The sequence below is a fragment of the Sitophilus oryzae genome, unplaced genomic scaffold (assembly GCF_002938485.1).
Source record: "Sitophilus oryzae breed Bouriz unplaced genomic scaffold, Soryzae_2.0 scaffold_467_pilon_pilon, whole genome shotgun sequence".
In the NCBI taxonomy this organism is placed as follows: Eukaryota; Metazoa; Arthropoda; class Insecta; order Coleoptera; family Curculionidae; genus Sitophilus; species Sitophilus oryzae.
In genome coordinates, this window is record NW_022147048.1 from 1,096,100 (window position 1) to 1,114,980 (window position 18,881).

Below are 18,881 nucleotides of genomic sequence, written 5' to 3' on the forward strand. Positions count from 1 at the left end.
CTATAGGGTTGCCTATAATAAATAACCCGAAAAAAAACTTAAAAATTTGCTGTTTCTAACATGCTTCTATATTTGCGTTTTTTTGAATAAAATTTAAGTTTTCCAAGTATCGTGTGTAGTATTAGAATTACTTACATTTCTTCAACCTATACATACTTATAATTGGGTTTTCTGAATTTCTATTTCATGTTTTTCGTCTCGATTTGTGTCTTTCTCTAGGAAGTTTTTTTATGTAGAAATTTATGAAGAAATTCACAACGACCAAACCGGTAAAAGTCATTTGCAGATGTATTTTGTTGTGCTTTAAAAATTTGTACCAAAGTGGTACATTTTTAGTTTATAATGTGGTACGCGCTAAAAGTTGGGTGCGGCAACACTGCTAGAAAACAGTCGCTATAGGCCCGTAGACGAACGAAGTATTTAGCCGCGGCGGCTCATTTATGTTTGCCGCAACGGGGCCGGAACGTAGCGGATCCGAGGAAAAATGTACACCGACATTTCTTGGACGGTGTACGGACGCGTTCCGGCGAAGCTCGGACCGTGCTCGGCTTAGCATGAATGCATAAGTATAAATAACATTTGACAATTTTTGGCCGTGTCTTCACCGACGCACGGCTCGGACCCGTTACGGTATAGCGTGAAGCATCCTTTACGCGCTTCTCACTATAACGTACCGCCACCGTCACGCTGCTTCGAACATATGGCTCTAGAGGACAAAAATCCAAAACTTTTCTTTTATTGCAGGCAATTTATTCAAACTAGATTTATTTGACACAAATGATGAGTACTCTCATTGTACTAAATGATGATGTTCTTAGTCCCACGTTTATGAAAAAAAATCTTATAAATAATAAAAGTTCGTATTTGACCATTTTTTTAAAGCTTCAATTAATGGTATTACATTTATCTTCTAATTTTTCTGCCTCTTTCAGGAACTAATCCAAAAAAATCACCTAAATTAATTAAACTAATTGGTTAAACGAAGAGTAATGAATCATGTCTGCATGTTTTTCAAGGGCCGTGTTATTTTTAATAACCGGCTTTTAGCAGCTCATTAAAAATGTACAAAAAATAAAGACAAGAAATCAGTATTTCAGCTCAAAATTGGTACACACAGTTTGAACATTATGATGCAATTTAAATTTTTGTTTCGATTTTTGTGGAATATTTGCTGAAAAAGATTCTTTACCATCGAGAAATAGTCTACGAGCTGGCTACATAAAAAACCTTATCATCGTGACATGGCTAATTTTTATTTTGAAGTATCCTTTTAGCGGGGGCGGCCAATCGAAAGGGTGAAATTTTGACTCTGCCCTTTTGCATACGACTTTTAAAATAAATAAATATGACATTCCACCAACCGGAATAAATGTAGGCGATGATATTTTTTGTCAAAATTTCATGCCTCCACGAGAAAAATGTCTGCCAACAATTCTCCACGTTTCTTATAATAAATAAAAGCTATTTGGCAATTATACCTCGTGTGCCTCGTAATATTTTTAGTGTCAAAAATTCACTCTTTCGATTGGCCGCCCCCGCTGTAGGCACCGGGATCGCGCTGGCAGCCATAATGGCTACTCAAAAGGATACTTCACAAGATAAATTAGCCATGTAACGATGATAAGGTTTTTTATGTAGCCATCTCAGCTGTCCATCTAAAACTATAATTTTCTCGGTAATCTAATAACGCAATTTTAACCCCTTTTTTCCCTTTTACATCTCTCGTACTTTCTTTTTCTTTCTTCTATACCTTTAAAAAGGTATAGAGAACCGGAATGAAGCATTCAAAGAAAAATGTTCTTGATTGGTGAACTTATTGACCGAAAAATTTAAACCAGTAATTAGCTCTATTGTCTCTCTGAAAAGCAGGGGGGAATCTCAAAGAATCTACAGAAATTAAATTAAATTTTCAAATTACAAGTAGTTTAATTAGCTTTATAAAATAAAATCATTATGAATACGTCGGAAATAAAGTGGTTTATTTATTTAATGTTTATCTTGATTGTCTCAAAGAATTGTTCCCAAGTTGTTTGTTTCTCAAGAGTATAAAATATTTTATTTCTTACTGAATTGTTATGAACTGAATCTTATATCGTGTCTTGGGTTGGTTTGGTTAAGCATAAATAAAGTCGTAACTCCCTTGGGATATTATTGACGGGAATTAAGATGCCATAATTTTCTCAAGAAAATACTTTGAGAATGGATATTCGTAATACTTGATTATAATACAAAATCAAGATTTTTTCTTTTATTTATGCAATTTACTTAAGGAATATAATTTGATTCTATGAAACGTAACAAGTTCAGTTTTATTATAAATAAAGTTTTAACGCATATCTGCCGGTTATAGCCCTTAAAGTTCTGCTCAACTTTGTAAGTTCGATTTAGTAAACGACAACTCGGGTAATGAAGAGAACTCTTACAAAGTTTCTTATCGCCCATAATCTAACAACCGTCGAAAGTTCTATGACGTGGCGATGGCGATGGCGCGTCGAAACTTGTTGTATTCTCAAAGTTTGAAACAGATTTGTTATATTTTTACATTTATAGATACCTAATTATTATTTTTTCCATAGCAACTGTTAAAATTGTCTTATATCTATCAAAATTAGTAGATAAAATCTTTGAATAAGAAGACTAAGGAAGGAGCATATCAAAAATCTTAGGTACACCGCGATGGGCCTCAAATATGGCCGACTTAAATTCCGGTTTATCAGTGTCGTTCTAATTTTATTTAAAAAATGTAAAACTATGATGTAGGGTAGACGTGGGGTAGACTCAATAATTTGTTGTTTTATTTTACGTTGTGAATAAATGTTGGTAGTTATTAAAATTGTTATAAAAATATATAATTCTAATAAAAATAGATAAGTTATAAGTATTTATTAACACAAACATCCGATACGCTACTGAAGCAGGTAAGTCAAATTAACGTATCTAAATTCTTTGACATCTAATCTTTGACAAGTAATAAATAAAAGCTAAAATGCAAGAAAAATATATAATTTAGTTAATTTAAGTGAATTTCATAAATGATCGGTTTACTACACGTATGTATATTATATAGTCACTTACTAGCGAAAAGTTGTTCCATTATTTCACTCAATTTTTGCCGAGATCTACCGCACGCTACACAACCAACTATTTTAGAGTCTTTTTCGATAAATCGCGATAGTGTCACTGTTAATTTAAGTTCTGCCACAATTTCCATCTAGATTTACTACCTTTATACAACTCTCAGTAGTAGAATAAATAATAAATAACATAAAATAAGTTCCGTAAAGACTGACAAATCCACAAAATTTCAAATCAAATTCAAATGTGTCAAATGAATCGTCAAACAGAACTGTCAAGGATCCCCACCCTAGAGTGCTTTTATGGCGCTTTTTCCGCCCACCATGCATGAATACATGGATAGCATTATGCTCCTTCCTTAGTCTTCTTATTCAAAGAGATAAAATAGTACTTTAACCACAACGGTAGATTAAATGATGCTTTAAAAGCGAGGATAGGTTAAAAACTTTATTTCTTCTCGCACGTTTTTTAATTGCTTCCATTTTTGAAATTTTTTGTATTTCTTTTCATAACTTATTCGGCATTTAAATGAAAGTAGTTCGGATAATGCGTTTGTCGCCTCAGCCTGAATATCTGTTGGTAATTTACTTATTTCGTTTTGAGCCATGTCTGGCTCCAATTCAATCCGCAATCGACACGAAAGAGAATTTTTCGAGAGACAGCTTTATTTATTTGTCAAATTAAATAGATTTCACCCAGCACAATATTTTTTAAAACGGAACTCGTTATTTTTATTGACTTATATCAGATACTCAATTTTTTTATGATTAAATGCCGCAAAGTTCAAACATGCCCAGAAAAAAAATTGTATGATTATCGAAACAGAAAGAAGAAATATATAAATAGTATATTAGTCTGCTTTTCATATATTTAATTGTGAGAATAGCAATTGTGGGCTCAAGTTTCGTTTAGCCGAAATCAGTTATATAGAATATGGGTTTATAGGATGATTCTATACAAGAAAACTAGCACTACATAATTTGATTTTTGCCGCGGAAATTCTTTGCTTTTGAGTAAACTCGAATTTTTAATTTTTCTATTATTAACTAAAATTTAAAACTTTACGGTGTTTTTAATAGTTTTTTTCATTATAGAATGACGTAAAAACATTTAATATAACAATGTGATCTAATTTTTATTCGAAAATATATTTTTATCACAATAATTTTCATTGATTTTTCCGGGTTTAGAAGTGCCGAAATGTGATAGGAAGATAAAAACTACATATTTTTGTTTGATTAATAATTTGCTATAACTTTTCTATATAACTATTTCCGCGGAAATCTATCATAAGGGCGGTGTAATGGAAAATCTTCAATATTAAGTTTTCCATAGTATTCTCAACTATTTTGCATACTTTCGGTTTGGTTTTAGTTGGTTTGGTTTAGTTGTCGTTTTTATGCTTTATTGACAATTGTTTTTAAATTTTCGCATTTGTTGACCATAGCGATATTAAGTTGATAAGAATAGATAATATTCATTGATCTGTGTCAAAGGTCGGGAAGAAGATCACTGCATAGTGGTGAAACAAGGCATTTCCGCGGATTTTCATTTTTGTATCGGTGCTTAAAAATAAGTCTACAATATAAAATAATATTAGTTTTTTATATATCTCATTTCGTTACTTGTGAACCATATTCAAAAAAATGGCAACAGCGCATTTCCGCGGAATTTTATTTTCGTATTAGTATTTACAAAGACGTCTAAAATATGAAATAACATTAATTTTTCATGTATGTCATTTCGTTACTTTTAAACCGCATTCAAAAAACGGTGACGCGTTTCCGCGGCAAAATTTTTTCAGTAATATACTGCCTGAGGTACCTAAATGACAAAAAAATTGTTTTTTTCTTTTTTAACAGATTTCGGCTAAACGAAACTTGACCCCAATTGTGTAATAATACGAGCTGATAACATTTTAAATACAGCTTTTGGACTGTAATTTTCAGTTGAACGGCCAGTGATTTAGAGCCTACTAATTCGTTCTTCTGTATGATTTCAGAGTCAATTTCGATTCGACAATGAGTGCAGTATTAATTTGCCAGACAATCACAAAAGGGTGAGTGACAGTATTACGGATAGAAACCAAAGCATGCTGATTATTACCGCAGCTGATGCACGAACAGTAAGATTATCTTTTTTTTTTTCACTGTCATATATTTTTCTATATTTTGATTTACTTTTATTTGCAGAGTTTCATTCACAACGGTTTAGTTATTATTTTCAACGGTACCCGCATGCATGAAATGTTGATTGTTTTTGTTCGCCTTGTCTTTATTTTAAAAACCTTGTTTATTTTTACTTATTTTTTAGTTTATCTGTTTTAAAACTACCTGATGTAATAATAATTGGCCACCTTTCATATTTATATCTTTATATCAGTTGAATTATATTTATTACAACAGTTATATTTTAGATTAGATTTTTTTTAAATTAGGTGGCTTTAGGCCTGTTTTACTACGACTTTTTCAGTTTTTTTCCTCCTAACAGTATTTGTCCTTTACGACATCCCCGCAGCTATTCAATTTTTTTGAGCCTTATACCGGGTACGTCTTAAAAGTGGCTCACACCTATAACTTTTTTATCAGATAAAACAACGAGATTTCGTATGTTAGTATATGACATAAATTATGATTGATTGACATATTCAATTGTTTTCGGTCGCTTCCGGTTTCACCGGAAGAATATTATTATTATTATTATTAATTGAAATTGTAACATGCGGTTGATAACGACAATTTGACTCGAAATACCAACCCATACAGCACATCAAATCACATTTACGATGTGTTTACATTATTAGATGTAGACACAGGGTGACACAATTCCCCCGATGTAAATATGATACGTTTACACATTGTAGTTCAACACGTATGCACAAAGGTTAAACGTCCGCCTCACAATGTAGCCACAGTATAGCATTTTACGTATACACAAAGTAAGGGATACACAGTGTGCCGTAGGATACACAGTGCTTGTGTATTACGTTTAAACTCTGTTTACACATTGCAGTTGTGACTACTGCGTGTATATGTATGTATTTTGCTTCGTATGTATATCTTGTGCTAGATAAAACTACTTCTTATGAACGAATTTAGGAAATAATACAAGTTTTGATGCCTAAATTTTCGTTCTTTTTAAGAAATATTTATTCAATGATACCAATTAAATTTTTTAGAACAAAATAGGAAGGCAAAACTTTGTATTTTCCAAAAGTATCTCGATCGTAAGTTCAAGAGAAGTAGCCTTAAAATTGTTCCATTTTTGTTTTGCATTAAATGTTTCCATAAAACGGATTAAGTGGTTAAAAATAAAATTCTTATAAAATTTATATCATGGAACGCATTAGCGCAAATAACACAATAATAATCATTATTTACATTGCAGAAACCAGAAGTAAGAAAGCAGCATAAAAGAACAGAATTTGTATCAAAATATATTAAAATATAAGTACCTAGTATAACAACATACTAAAATGGTAAACACTGGTATATCGCGACGATTTGGTGGATCTCGTTTAGTCATTTTCTTTATCTTCTTTTCCTCCAAGCAGTTGGTTTGTTAGCATACTCATTCGTCGAGATTAACAATCTCAGATTGACAATCTTACCCTTAAATTTTATATGAAACTGATTATTGAATATTAAACATACCTGTATATTGATCCATCAATAACTTACCGAATATCAGTGTAAGAAGTTCTTTTGAAGTGTTTAAATCTTTCTTTCTCTGGTCCATTTAGATTTTTATTATTTCCAAATTAAAAAAAAATATATTGCAGAGCTACCTCTTTATCATTATACAAGAATATTTGGAGTTTTCATTCATTGGAGTAAAAATTTGGTAAATTGGATATCGAGTAAGGGAAGAGCTGCTATAATATTAATAATACTCTTAGGAAGGTGTAACAAGGTAATTAAAAACTTTTGCTTACCTTAAAATCTCTTTTAAACTACACACAAACAGAACATTTATATAGAGCTTCCGAATGATAAAACAATAATGGCTGCTAACACATACCACTCCTAGAAAGAAGAAAGGAGAGAGAACACATAAGATACATTTGGTTGGTGTGTCTACGCTGAGGCTATCCGCGCGTGCGCACACCTTCATTTCAGGCTAGAATGTAGACACAACAGTACACTATTACAAAGTGTCTATATAGAAATTTATATTATGTGTGTACGTCACATTTTTACAAGGTGTGTACTATAGGCACAACTATGATACGAAGTATCACACATACATATGACATATACATTGTATGTCTCATATACCGACGTCAGATTTCATCATTTTAATAATTATTTGTTACGTTACAAAAAACTCTTTAGAATCTTGAGTGCATACGGTATACAACTAGTAAACACTGTATCACACAATTCTATCAATATAAACTTGCGTGTATCTCATATGTATATGTTAGAACTAGATGAACACTTAGGTTCACTTTAACATATTTTGTGTCTCATGTGTCTCCCTTGTAGAAACGTAATTTCATTTGGACGTGCTGTATGGGAAGTGTGTGGTATCAAATTATTCATAAAAAATGCTTTTTCCAAATATGCTAATGAGCCTAAAATAATGCTAAAATCGGCACATGGTTTCATCTGCCAACCACATCAGCTTTATATGTTTTTAATTAACCTTAAAATATTTTGTTGGTAGGCCCACCACAGCTTTAACGGTCTTTTGGCTTATTAAGACTGCCGTGAATTTTGGTGAATATCCTGATTGTTTTGCCCGTCCATGTCCTGGTGAATTTCTTCACTATTCTAGAGATTTGTTGGTCACCCATTATTTTCTAGCCATTCTTGTGACTGGTGTTGCTGCGCCGCAAAATTTATTTTGTATTGGTAACTTAATGTGAATCATTCTTCAGTGAATTTATATTTTTAGAAACGACAGAGTTCCTGAATATGAATATGAAATACAAAAGTCAATGTCAAGAGGAGTTAACTTTCACAAAAAGTAGAATAGTAGTGACGACTTTATATTGTAGTAGTATAATATTTAGTCATTTTAATATTTTTTGAGTTCATATAATTTTTTAAAAAATTTAGTAAATAAATGCGAATCCAAAACTGCAAGATTATGCAGCTTTTATGATTTCAATGAATCGTGCTTGTGTTATTAGCATTCAGTTTTATAGTTAGTGCGATTATCATTGTTTCTCTCTGGCTTTTTGATTAACTATTGCTTAACAAACGTTTGCATTTGTCCTCTGCATGAAAAGGTCTTTTTTCATCACAGTTTTAATATGCACCACAGTATTGTATTTTTCCAATATTGATTAGAGACTGTTGTTTTTGTTGGTCAGGGGACTATTTGCATGAAAATCTCCTACACCAGAATTATGCGGCACCGTAAATTGGATCTGCTTTGATTTAACGATCAACCGGAGGAAGATTATATTTTCATATGCATATTGATTCAACAGTTTAAAAATTTTATGGTGATTTAGTTTATGTTTGCGAAAAAATAAATAAAGCCAGTCTATCAAAATATTTTTATATGCCATTTTTACGTTTAGGTGCTTGCATGGACCTGAAAGATATTACATCTTTAATCTGCTTGAAATACAATTTGTATAAAGTAGATCAGATTTTTGAGATAGTTATCGGCCTATTCCACTGCGACATTTTCAGATATATTGTCATCCTCTTTTGATCTCTAGCTTATATTCTCCAGTCCTAAATGTAATAAGGAACAAGTACACAGAAAGATTAAAACAACTGTAATTAATGAGTAATGTAGAAATGAATATTTTTAGATCAATAAAATGCTTAGAGAAGATAATCAAGTAGGAGCATACGAGACTAATTTAACATCAAAGATATCCACGATTTTGTTTATTGTTAAAATTTTTATTAACCAAGGTCAAAGGAAAACATTATGGCTTATACTCCCATTCACTACAATACGTAGTGTAAAATACAGGGCCGTTCCTGGCGAGCGTGCAGTGCGTGCACGCACGTAGGCGCAACATTTTGGGGGCGCAAAATCGAAGTGCCAATCAGTACTTTGTAACAAAAAACCGATACGCTTTCTTGTTAATAAACAAATACTTAAACATACATCATAGGATAAAGTTTGCTTAGCGTCTTTTTTGCGTTGGCCGCACCGAATAAACAAGTCTAGAGCAATCTGTCCGCAACACATTGATCTCATCTATTTATTTTTCATTTTATTCTTTTCTCAGTCTCTAAATAGAGACTCATCCAATAGGTTATTGTGTCAATTTTTGAAATAGATAGCCATATATCTGCTCTTTATGTCACAGTGACTGACGTAATCACTAAATTTGGCGTTTAGGCTATTCATATTTTGATGGCAGACAGTTTTTTTTTTAATTTTAAATATTTTTTTCTCAAAAACGGTTAATGTTAGATATAGAGTGTTTGATATCAAAATTGACATAAAATCCTACAGAGAACTTAAGTATATAATAAAAAATGGTGGCACCCATTTAAAATAAGAAAGTTGCTGTCAACTTCCGGCATTTCCGCAAGTACCGCTATATTGAAGATATTTTTAATTGATCTCTTCTTCTTCTTCTTTTAGAAGCCGTATCGCCTGTTTAGTTCCGGTTTCCTCCTCGTCTAAGCAACTCTTGCGAGGTTGACTGCCAACTGTCTTGCCAATGTTTAGGTGGTCGTCCAGTAGGTCTTCTGCCATGGGGTACGTTGTTGCGAATTATTATGGCCTTTCTGTCGGGGCCCATTCTATTGACATGCTGGTTCCATTCTCTTCTTCTCTGCCTTATCCATCTGACAACGTCGTTTGTTTGGCACTTTTCTCTTATGTCTACATTTCTCTGTCTGTCCCTCAATCTGTATCCAGTTATCATTCTTAAGGTCTTCATTTCAGTAGTTCGTAGGATTCTCTTTGTTACTGTTTGAGCTCTGGTTTCCGCACCATATGTCATCACTGGTCGTATGCAGGTTTTATATATTCTTGACTTACATTCTGTACTCAAATGTTTGTTTTTCCATATGGGATATTTAAGATGTCCTGATATTGCGGCAGCTTTATTGGCTTGTTTCCTTACTTCTTCTTCCAGGAATCCTGAGCTTGTAATTTTGCATCCGAGGTATTCGAATGACATTATCTGATCAATAGTTTTGTTTTTTATTACCAATTTGCACCGTAGAGGCTTCTTTGTAATGGTCATGCATTTGGTCTTATTTGTGGAAATTTGTTTTTCTGCCTGTCTGTTAAAAGCTTGTAGCATTCTTTGGAGGTCGTCCTCTGACTCTGCAATAAGTACTGCGTCATCGGCATATCATAATATGTTTACTTTATGCATTCCCATTCGATATCCTAATCCAGTATTCTTGACGGTTTTTATTACTTGATCCATGATTGTGTTGAATAACAGAGGGCTGAGACTGTCGCCTTGCCGAATACCAGTTGTAGTTCGAAGATGCTGCGTTAAGGTAAAGTTTGTTCTTATTTGGGTTGTTGTGTTTGTGTTTAAGTCCTTGATAAGTTCTGTGAGTTCTTTCGAGACATTACTGCTTTCCAAGATGGTGATGATGTTTTTTAGTTGGACTCTATCAAAGGCCTTTGTTAAATCTATAAAACATAGGTAGGCTGGAGAGTTATATTCTAAGGATTTTTCAACTAGTTGCCTGAGTATGAATAGTGCATCGGTAGTTGATCGGTTCTTCGGAATCCTTGTTGTTCCTCGCTTATTGGCACTATTGAGGAGATTTTGTCCGCAATGATCTTAGTCAGAAGTTTTAGCGAGGTGCTCAGTAATGTTATTCCTCTATAGTTTGCTGGGTCTGTTTTATCTCCCTTTTTAAAAATGGGTATTGTTATACTTTGTTTCCATTCTTCTGGTATTTTCTTATGTTGTAATATAATGTTAAACAGTTTTGTGTATTCCTCTATGATAGCCGTGCCTGCGGTTAATTAACTGATTAGATAACTTTAATTAATTGATCTCACTTTGAAATAATGATGTGCAAAAAATCTCCGATGTCGATATTGTAGTTCTCTAAAAACTTCTAATGCACTATTATTATTACAGTTAGGGGTTGGAACCTTTGGTCTTACACAGCAAAATAAAACACTAAATCACCACAATACACCAAAACACTTTTACTTTTACACTGGACGCGCGTTTCGCTAACCATGTTAGCATCATCGTCAGATAATTAGAAAATCAGCAGATGCTTAGAAACTTATTGTGGTGATTTACTGTTTTATGTTGCAACCTATATATCTTTAAACTACCTTTTGATGTAGTATTTTAATTTGATTACGGTTTAGAAGCCTAGTTAAATAATGCGATGATAAAAAAACTGAAAAGATATTTAATGATAGTTATATTTTTTTATTAATTTATTATAGTTAGATTGTTGTTTGTGAATTGTAAGAATTAAGTTGAAAATTATTACGTCGAAAATCACCTGGTTTCTAGACAAATGCTCTAATTAAGGTAATAAAAACCCCATTACAAGAGAACATTTTATTACTTGCAATATTACAGCCCTCTTGTTACGGTAAAGCCATAAAATCTTATCATTTCAACAACATTGTCCCACGGAGATTTCGTAATTTGTCCCATTCCGCCATAATTAGCAATTTAGCTAAATATAATGAATTACTGTCAGTATAATGAATGGAAGAAAGTCGAAAAATTGTCCATTTTTGGCTGTTTTCAAGATGCTCAGAAAAATGGCAACTATATAGCGATTAAATTGTGACAATTTCAGAATTTATAGGTAGTTTAAAATACTTTTACATTATATTAAACATTAAAGACTGCAATGCCTTGTCTTTAATGAAAAGTTGATGTTTTCAATCCCTGTTTTTGAACAATTTTTGATGATGGTTAAAAGTTTGCCGTACACGTAAGCCAAAAAAAACTATATTTCCTTATTCTACAGTCTTTTTTAGTTAATAAAACTAGTTACACGAAAATCTGTGAATTGACTAAAGTTACGATTTTTCATAGGTTTCCATTAGCATGGAAGAAAGTAAAAAAATTGTCATTTTTTGACATGAGTCGTTTCGCCAAGTTTTTGAGGTGCTCAGAAAAATACTAAACATAACGATTAAAAGTTGAAAATATGAGGATTTTTATCAAAACCTTCTTTTGATAAAATATAACTGTTGTTAATTGCTTGTTATATCTGTACAGCATTCTGATAATTAACACATACATATTACCAGATAGAATTGAACTATTAAACAAACTTCGAACAGCAATTATTAGTCACCATGACCTATTGGATGAGTCTCAAAATCCAGTTAAAACTAACGAGATATACAATAACGTCCGTCCTAGTTGCTGCAGTAATACATCTCAATAGATTTTACACTACGTATTGTAGCGAATGGGAGTATAAGCCATAATATTTTCCTTTTACCTTGGTTAATATAAATTTTAACAATAAACAAAATCGTAGATATCTGTGATGTTATATTAGTCTTGTATACTCCTACTTGATTATCTTCGAACATTTTGTTGATCGAAAAATATTCTTGCTTCATCCACGTTACCGTAGATGGAGCTAATAAGGCTTAGGTAGGGTATATATAAATAAACAAAATACGAGTAGCGGAAAAAGGGGCCAAAAAACCCTACATATATGCTTATTCTCTGCATTAAGTTTATCAGACCGAAGGTGTTAAATCATGTTTGTCCAGTAGGCCGCTAGGTTTTAATTTTGGCGGTACGATCTGTGATTGTCACAGCTGCCGCTAGATGGCGTAGAGCGTCTAGCACTCTCGCCATAGTAGTACGTTTTGTACTCAAATGCTATTCTCTGCTTTTCGTTGGTCAGATGCAAAGTCAGCCTGACGATGGAGATAAATCTCCGAAATCGGTCGTCGAATGGCTGTTCCCTTCAGTCTGATGAACTTAATGCAGAGAATAAGCATATATGTAGGGTTTTTTGGCCCCTTTTTTCGCTACTCGTATTTTGTTTATTTAAAAATATTCATTTCTACATTACTCATTAGTTATAGTTGTTTTAATCCTTTTGTGTACTTGTTATACAATCGCTGACTTTGACTGCTTTATTGTCTCTCTTTTAAACTTTGGTTTCAATATTCTATAACATCAAAATAAAACACTAATTCACCACAATACACCAAAACAACTTTACTTTTGCACTGGATGCGCATTTCGCTAACCATGTTCAGAAGATGATTAAAACTAAAACTGACTTCAGTTTCTGAATCAGTTTTAATCACCTGCTGATGATGCTAATATGGTTAAAGAAATACGCGTCCAGTGCAAAAGCAAAGTTGTTTTGGTGTATTGTGGTTAATTAGTGTTTAATTTTGATGTTATAGAACCTTAACAGCAAAGTTTAAAAGACAGACAATAAAGCAGTCAAAGTCAGCAGATGATTAAAACTTATAAACTGAAAAATCAGTTTTAATCATCTGCTAACATGTTAGCGGAACGCGCGTCCAGTGCAAACAAGTTGTTTGGTGTATTATTGTGGTGAATTACTCTTTTATTTTGCTGTTTAACACCAAAAGTTCCAACCCTCAACTGTAATCTTCTATAACATGTTCCATATCACATGTTCGATCCATTTCTAGCTTACATCTCCATGGGTCCCTACTCATACCAATATATTTTGTTATTCCTGGTAAGATTCCTCTCAATTCCATGACAGTTAGAGCCAATATCATCTGACATTCTAACAATTTAATTTCTTTGTGTTTTAATTTAAAAAAAATAACTTATTTTTTCTAGAGTGTTTATTTTCGGAAGTGTTGCCATATTGAAAATATTTTTAATCGATAGATCTCATTGTAAAACAATGATGTGCAAAAAATCTCCGATCTAGATATTGTAGTTCTCTGGAAACTTCTAATGCACGCTGCCTTGGGGACTCTGTATACTGTAAAACCACATTTACATACATACTTCAGTCCGGAAATTAAGGTTTTAAAAAGTCCGGTATTTTTTACCAGACGGGCCTATTTTTTATATCGTGCTGATGATTTTTTGGTATCAACTATCCTATAGCCTCGTTAGATTTCTTCATAAGTTCTTTCGGAATAAGATTTTCAGTACTTATCAACTTCATTTTATCAGCTTTTTTTGAACAGTTATGTTGCGGCCGTATTCCAAAGCATTCTGAGCCAAATTCAAATTTTATGTCAGTATCTACCGACAATGTTTTCACCAGTAAATACAATATTACCCAAAGCATAAATAAGCGGATTAAAAAATACTGAATTATTTAAAACATAGGTTTTATCCACAGAATATGAAAAACAACATTGTAAGTCATTCTTCCGCAATTACCTTTTACAGTATTCGTTTCGATATTCTCATAAAACCTCCTCACTCATACGGTAAAAACAAACCATAAATTGTCGAAGTCTTTACTCTATTTAACAACTTTTTCTCTAATGACAATATAGTAGGAATAAAAGGCCGAAACTTTACAAAATTTATACATTTATATGTAGTAAAATTTACATTTCTCTCTACTATAATAAATTGACCGCTAACTCAACGACCGACTGGAGTAATTGTACCATACGTGAGTACTACACTTGGGATAATTACACTTACGGAATTCGAGCGCCTAAATGGCAACATCGTTGGTATTTCGAGGAGTCAATCCATATTCATCAGCTAGAACAGCAATTGCTCATAACTCGTCAACGGCGCTTAGGCATGTGTCCATGTATTAACCGGATTTCTCGCAAGTTAGCGGATTATAAATGTATGCAACAAAGAGCAGAACGCGGACGCTTACATATATATTAATTAATCACGGTTAGAATAGAATAGAGAAGCTAAGCTTTAGCACAACTCCGTCCTTTATAAAACTACAGATATTGTTTTGGCATGTTGAAGTAATAAACATTCCATAATTGTTAGACACTTATAATACAGAGTGACGCCTCTCGGAGGCTCCAAGGCGAACGACATTTTAAATTTAAATTAATTTTTGTGGGCATATGTAGGTTAATTTAGAGCATTTTTCTATATATAAATTGATTTTCGGATTCTAGAAGGAAAATAAAGATGAGTTTTATTGGCGAAGTATATGACTAAATTGTAGGGTTTTTGACATATTTAGCATTTTCTAAAAATGGAGAACAATTTTTAAATTTAACTGTACAAAATGTAATAAAAGTTAGTTAAATTGGAATTTACCCGATATAGCCTAATATAACCTAATATAATAAAATAACTATTTTATACAGCCTAATATAAAATATATTAGGCTATATAATTAGGCCCGATATAGCCTAATATAATAAAATAACTATTTTACTTTAAATCAAATTATAACTTGACCCGTAAAGTTATACAGTGTGAGACAAAATTAATATTGAACATTAATCACTTTTAAAAGCCAATTACTCTTTTATTTTAAATAGAACACCCAGTATATTATTGCGATTTTCAATGAGGAAAGAAATCTCAGAAATTTTTCGAAAATGGAAACTTCTTATACGTCAGAGAAATTTGATATGTTTGTGACTGCAGTTAGTTAGTCTGGATTTCTTTTATGAGGATATGTTAAAGACAGTGTTTACAAAACTCGACCAACTTTTATCGAAAACATGAGAGAAATGATTGTTGCTGCATTTCGAAGTAGAACTGCACATTTGCATAATTTTTCTCACATAATTATACATTCTGTAACAATTAAAATGTCTTTTAAACGTGTATCTTTTTATTACCGTTGAGTATTTTACTATTTACCTTTAATTTTTGTTAAATTGAGAAAAGGTACCTACATTTTCTCAAATAATAGAGATATACCGACGCAAAAGAAAATCTTTGTCTGAGGGTTATTTAATAGTGCTTTAAAGATATATGAATTCGCCATTAAAAACAGGGAATAATATACTGGATGTTCCATTTAAAATAACGGAGTAACTTGCTTTCAGAAGTGATCAGTGCTCAATGTTAATTTTGTCTCACCCTGTATAACTTTTTGGGTCAAATTATAATTTGGTTTCACATACAATAGTTACTGTAATCAAATATTAGGCTATACAGTGTAAATTGCAATTGAGGTAGCTGTTATTGAAATTTAAATTTATTATTCAATTTTTACGACTCGCTCGTTCAAATTTTATGGATCCGTTCTGGCCACGATTCAATTGAACGAACTGTATGGTAAGCAGTGAATCAATTCTTATGATTATTTAAGCCGTAGAAACGTTGTGGTACTGCTCAAGGAAAGTCAATGCACTGCCTAAACGTTGGGTTTTGTGCAAATCCGTCAACATTTTCGGAACCCAACGGGAACACAATTTCCGGTAATTCAAGTTCTCGGTCACAATGCGATACAAAACACTACTAGAACATTGAGGAAAGTAGTCGCACAATGATGAAATTGTAAAGCGTCTGTTTTCTTTCACCTTTTCGTCCACTTTCTGCACCAAATCTTCATTAACGACCGAAGAACGCCCACTCCGTTCTTCATCATGCACATTTGTGCGGCCTTCTTTAAATGCTCTCACCCATTTCCTTACCATTCCATCACTCATAATGTTTTGTCCGTAAACTTCACAGATCTCACGATGAATATCGATCGGTTTTACGCCTTTAGCACTAAGAAGTCGTATGACAGCCCGTACTTCACAATCGGCGGGGCTCACGATTGTCGGAGGCATCTTAAACACTCAATAAACAACGTATACAATGAAGAATCAGACTGTACTGGCGTCTGTGCATAGACAAGAGATATAGGTAACCAGCGCGCATGCGCGGAACGCCGACCGTAGCGCTGCGGCGGCGGAATCGCAAAACGGTACTTACTTAAAAAACATGCCTCGTATCTTCAATATTCAATCTTTGCCCGCCCCCTTTTTTGTTGTCGTTCTCTTATTATAACAGAACATTATACGTGAAAAAATACATACTTTTTAAAAGATCTTCTTAAATTTAAGATTTGTTTTTTTAGGTATTGTACGACGGCAAACTGTCAAGCGCCATCGTGTTCATGTACAACCCAGTTGCCACCGACACACAGTTATGTTTGCAATCAGCTCCTAAGGGAAATATATCCTACTTCGTGCACACTCCCCACGCACTCATGTTACAAGTAAGTATTTTTTACCAGAGAATTTCCGCCCTTTTATCCAAATTAAAAACACTCCTGGCCTACCCGAGGATTTTTTCACTAAACATCATCCATCATAATCAATTACGAGAGAATGTATCTTTTAAATAATGAGAGAAACAACATTTATACGTTTTTCGAGATATTTTTTATCAGTCGAAAAATCGAAAAATATTAAATTGCGTAGGGAGCATCCATTAATTAAATGAGACTTTTTTTGACGCACTCTCTTATATCCATAATTTCACGTGAGATCTTTCAAAATCTGTATTTAGAGTATGAATATATTGGATTTATTAAAAAAAACAATTTAATTTATTAGGACTAGCAGAGCCTAGTTTGAAAAGCATTTGACAGCAGTACACCTGCTTTATGTACGAATTTTCTGTTTAAAGCTTGTCCAAATGGAGTTGTACTCCATCATCAGGACGACTTTGGTAATCTACCTGGATCTAGCAAGCTCCAAACAGAAAACTCACGTCAAGTACATTGCATATATAGACAAGTACTGCAATGTGAAACTTCATATTGCTGAATTTGCAGAAGAATTTCTATTTTTGCTGATGCAAAACTGAATTTTTGCATCGGATGATAATGGGTGATGATAAAATAAAAACATTCGACGTCCTAATGGTCTCACTCTTATTAAGGCTTGTACAGCTGCTTTTAGAAGAGGATGAAAACAAAAACGTCAGTCGAAACTCAATTTGTACCTTTGAATAAGAAGACTAAGGAAGGAGCATAATGCTATCCATGTATTCATGCATGGTGGGCGGAAAAAGGACTCTAGGGTGGGGATCCGTGACAGTTCTGTTTGACGATTCATTTGACACATTTGAATTTGTTATTTATTATTTATTCTACTACTGATAGTTGTATAAAGGTAGTAAATCTAGATGGAAATTGTGGCAGAACTTAAATTAACAGTGACACTATCGCGATTTGTCGAAAAAGACTCTAAAATAGTTGGTTGTATAGCGTGCGGTAGATCTCAGCAAAAATCGAGTGAAATAATGGAACAACTTTTCGCTAGTAAGTGACTATATAATATACATACGTGTAGTAAATCGATCATTTATGAAATTCACTTAAATTAACTAATTATATATTAATTTTTTCTTGCATTTTTGCTTTTATTTACTACTTGTCAAAGATTAGATGTCAAAGAATTTAGATACGTCAATTTGACTTACCTGCTCCAGTAGCGTATCGGATGTTTATGGTTATAAATAATTATTATAACATATCTATTTTTATTAGAATTTTATATTTTTATAACAATTTTAATAACTACCAACATTTATTCACAACGTAAAATAAACTAACAAATTATTGAGTCTACCCCACGTCTACCCTACATCATAGTTTTACATTTTTCATAATAAAATTAGAACGGCGCTGATAAACCGGAATATAAGTCGGCCATATTTGAGGCCCATCGCGGTGTACCTAAGATTTTTGATATGCTCCTTCCTTAGTCTTCTTATTCAAAGATTTGTACAAATTTAGGACATCTGAGTTGCGCTTTGAATAAGAAGACTAAGGAAGGAGCATATCAAAAATCTTAGGTACACCGCGATGGGCCTCAAATATGGCCGACTTAAATTCCGGTTTATCAGTGTCGTTCTAATTTTATTTAAAAAATGTAAAACTATGATGTAGGGTAGACGTGGGGTAGACTCAATAATTTGTTGTTTTATTTTAAGTTGTGAATAAATGTTGGTAGTTATTAAA

General features: G+C 32.9%; 1 protein-coding gene across 1 annotated transcript in view; it reads left to right on the forward strand.

The window, feature by feature from the left end:
* LOC115886104 (neurobeachin-like) overlaps positions 1-18,881 on the forward strand; it is a 350,537-nt gene that overhangs the window by 329,090 nt on the left and 2,566 nt on the right. The window contains exons 10-11 of the mRNA XM_030905158.1: positions 5,078-5,200; positions 16,989-17,129. Of these exons, the coding sequence (XP_030761018.1) occupies positions 5,078-5,200; positions 16,989-17,129 (264 nt within the window). The remainder of the gene's footprint in view (positions 1-5,077; positions 5,201-16,988; positions 17,130-18,881) is intronic.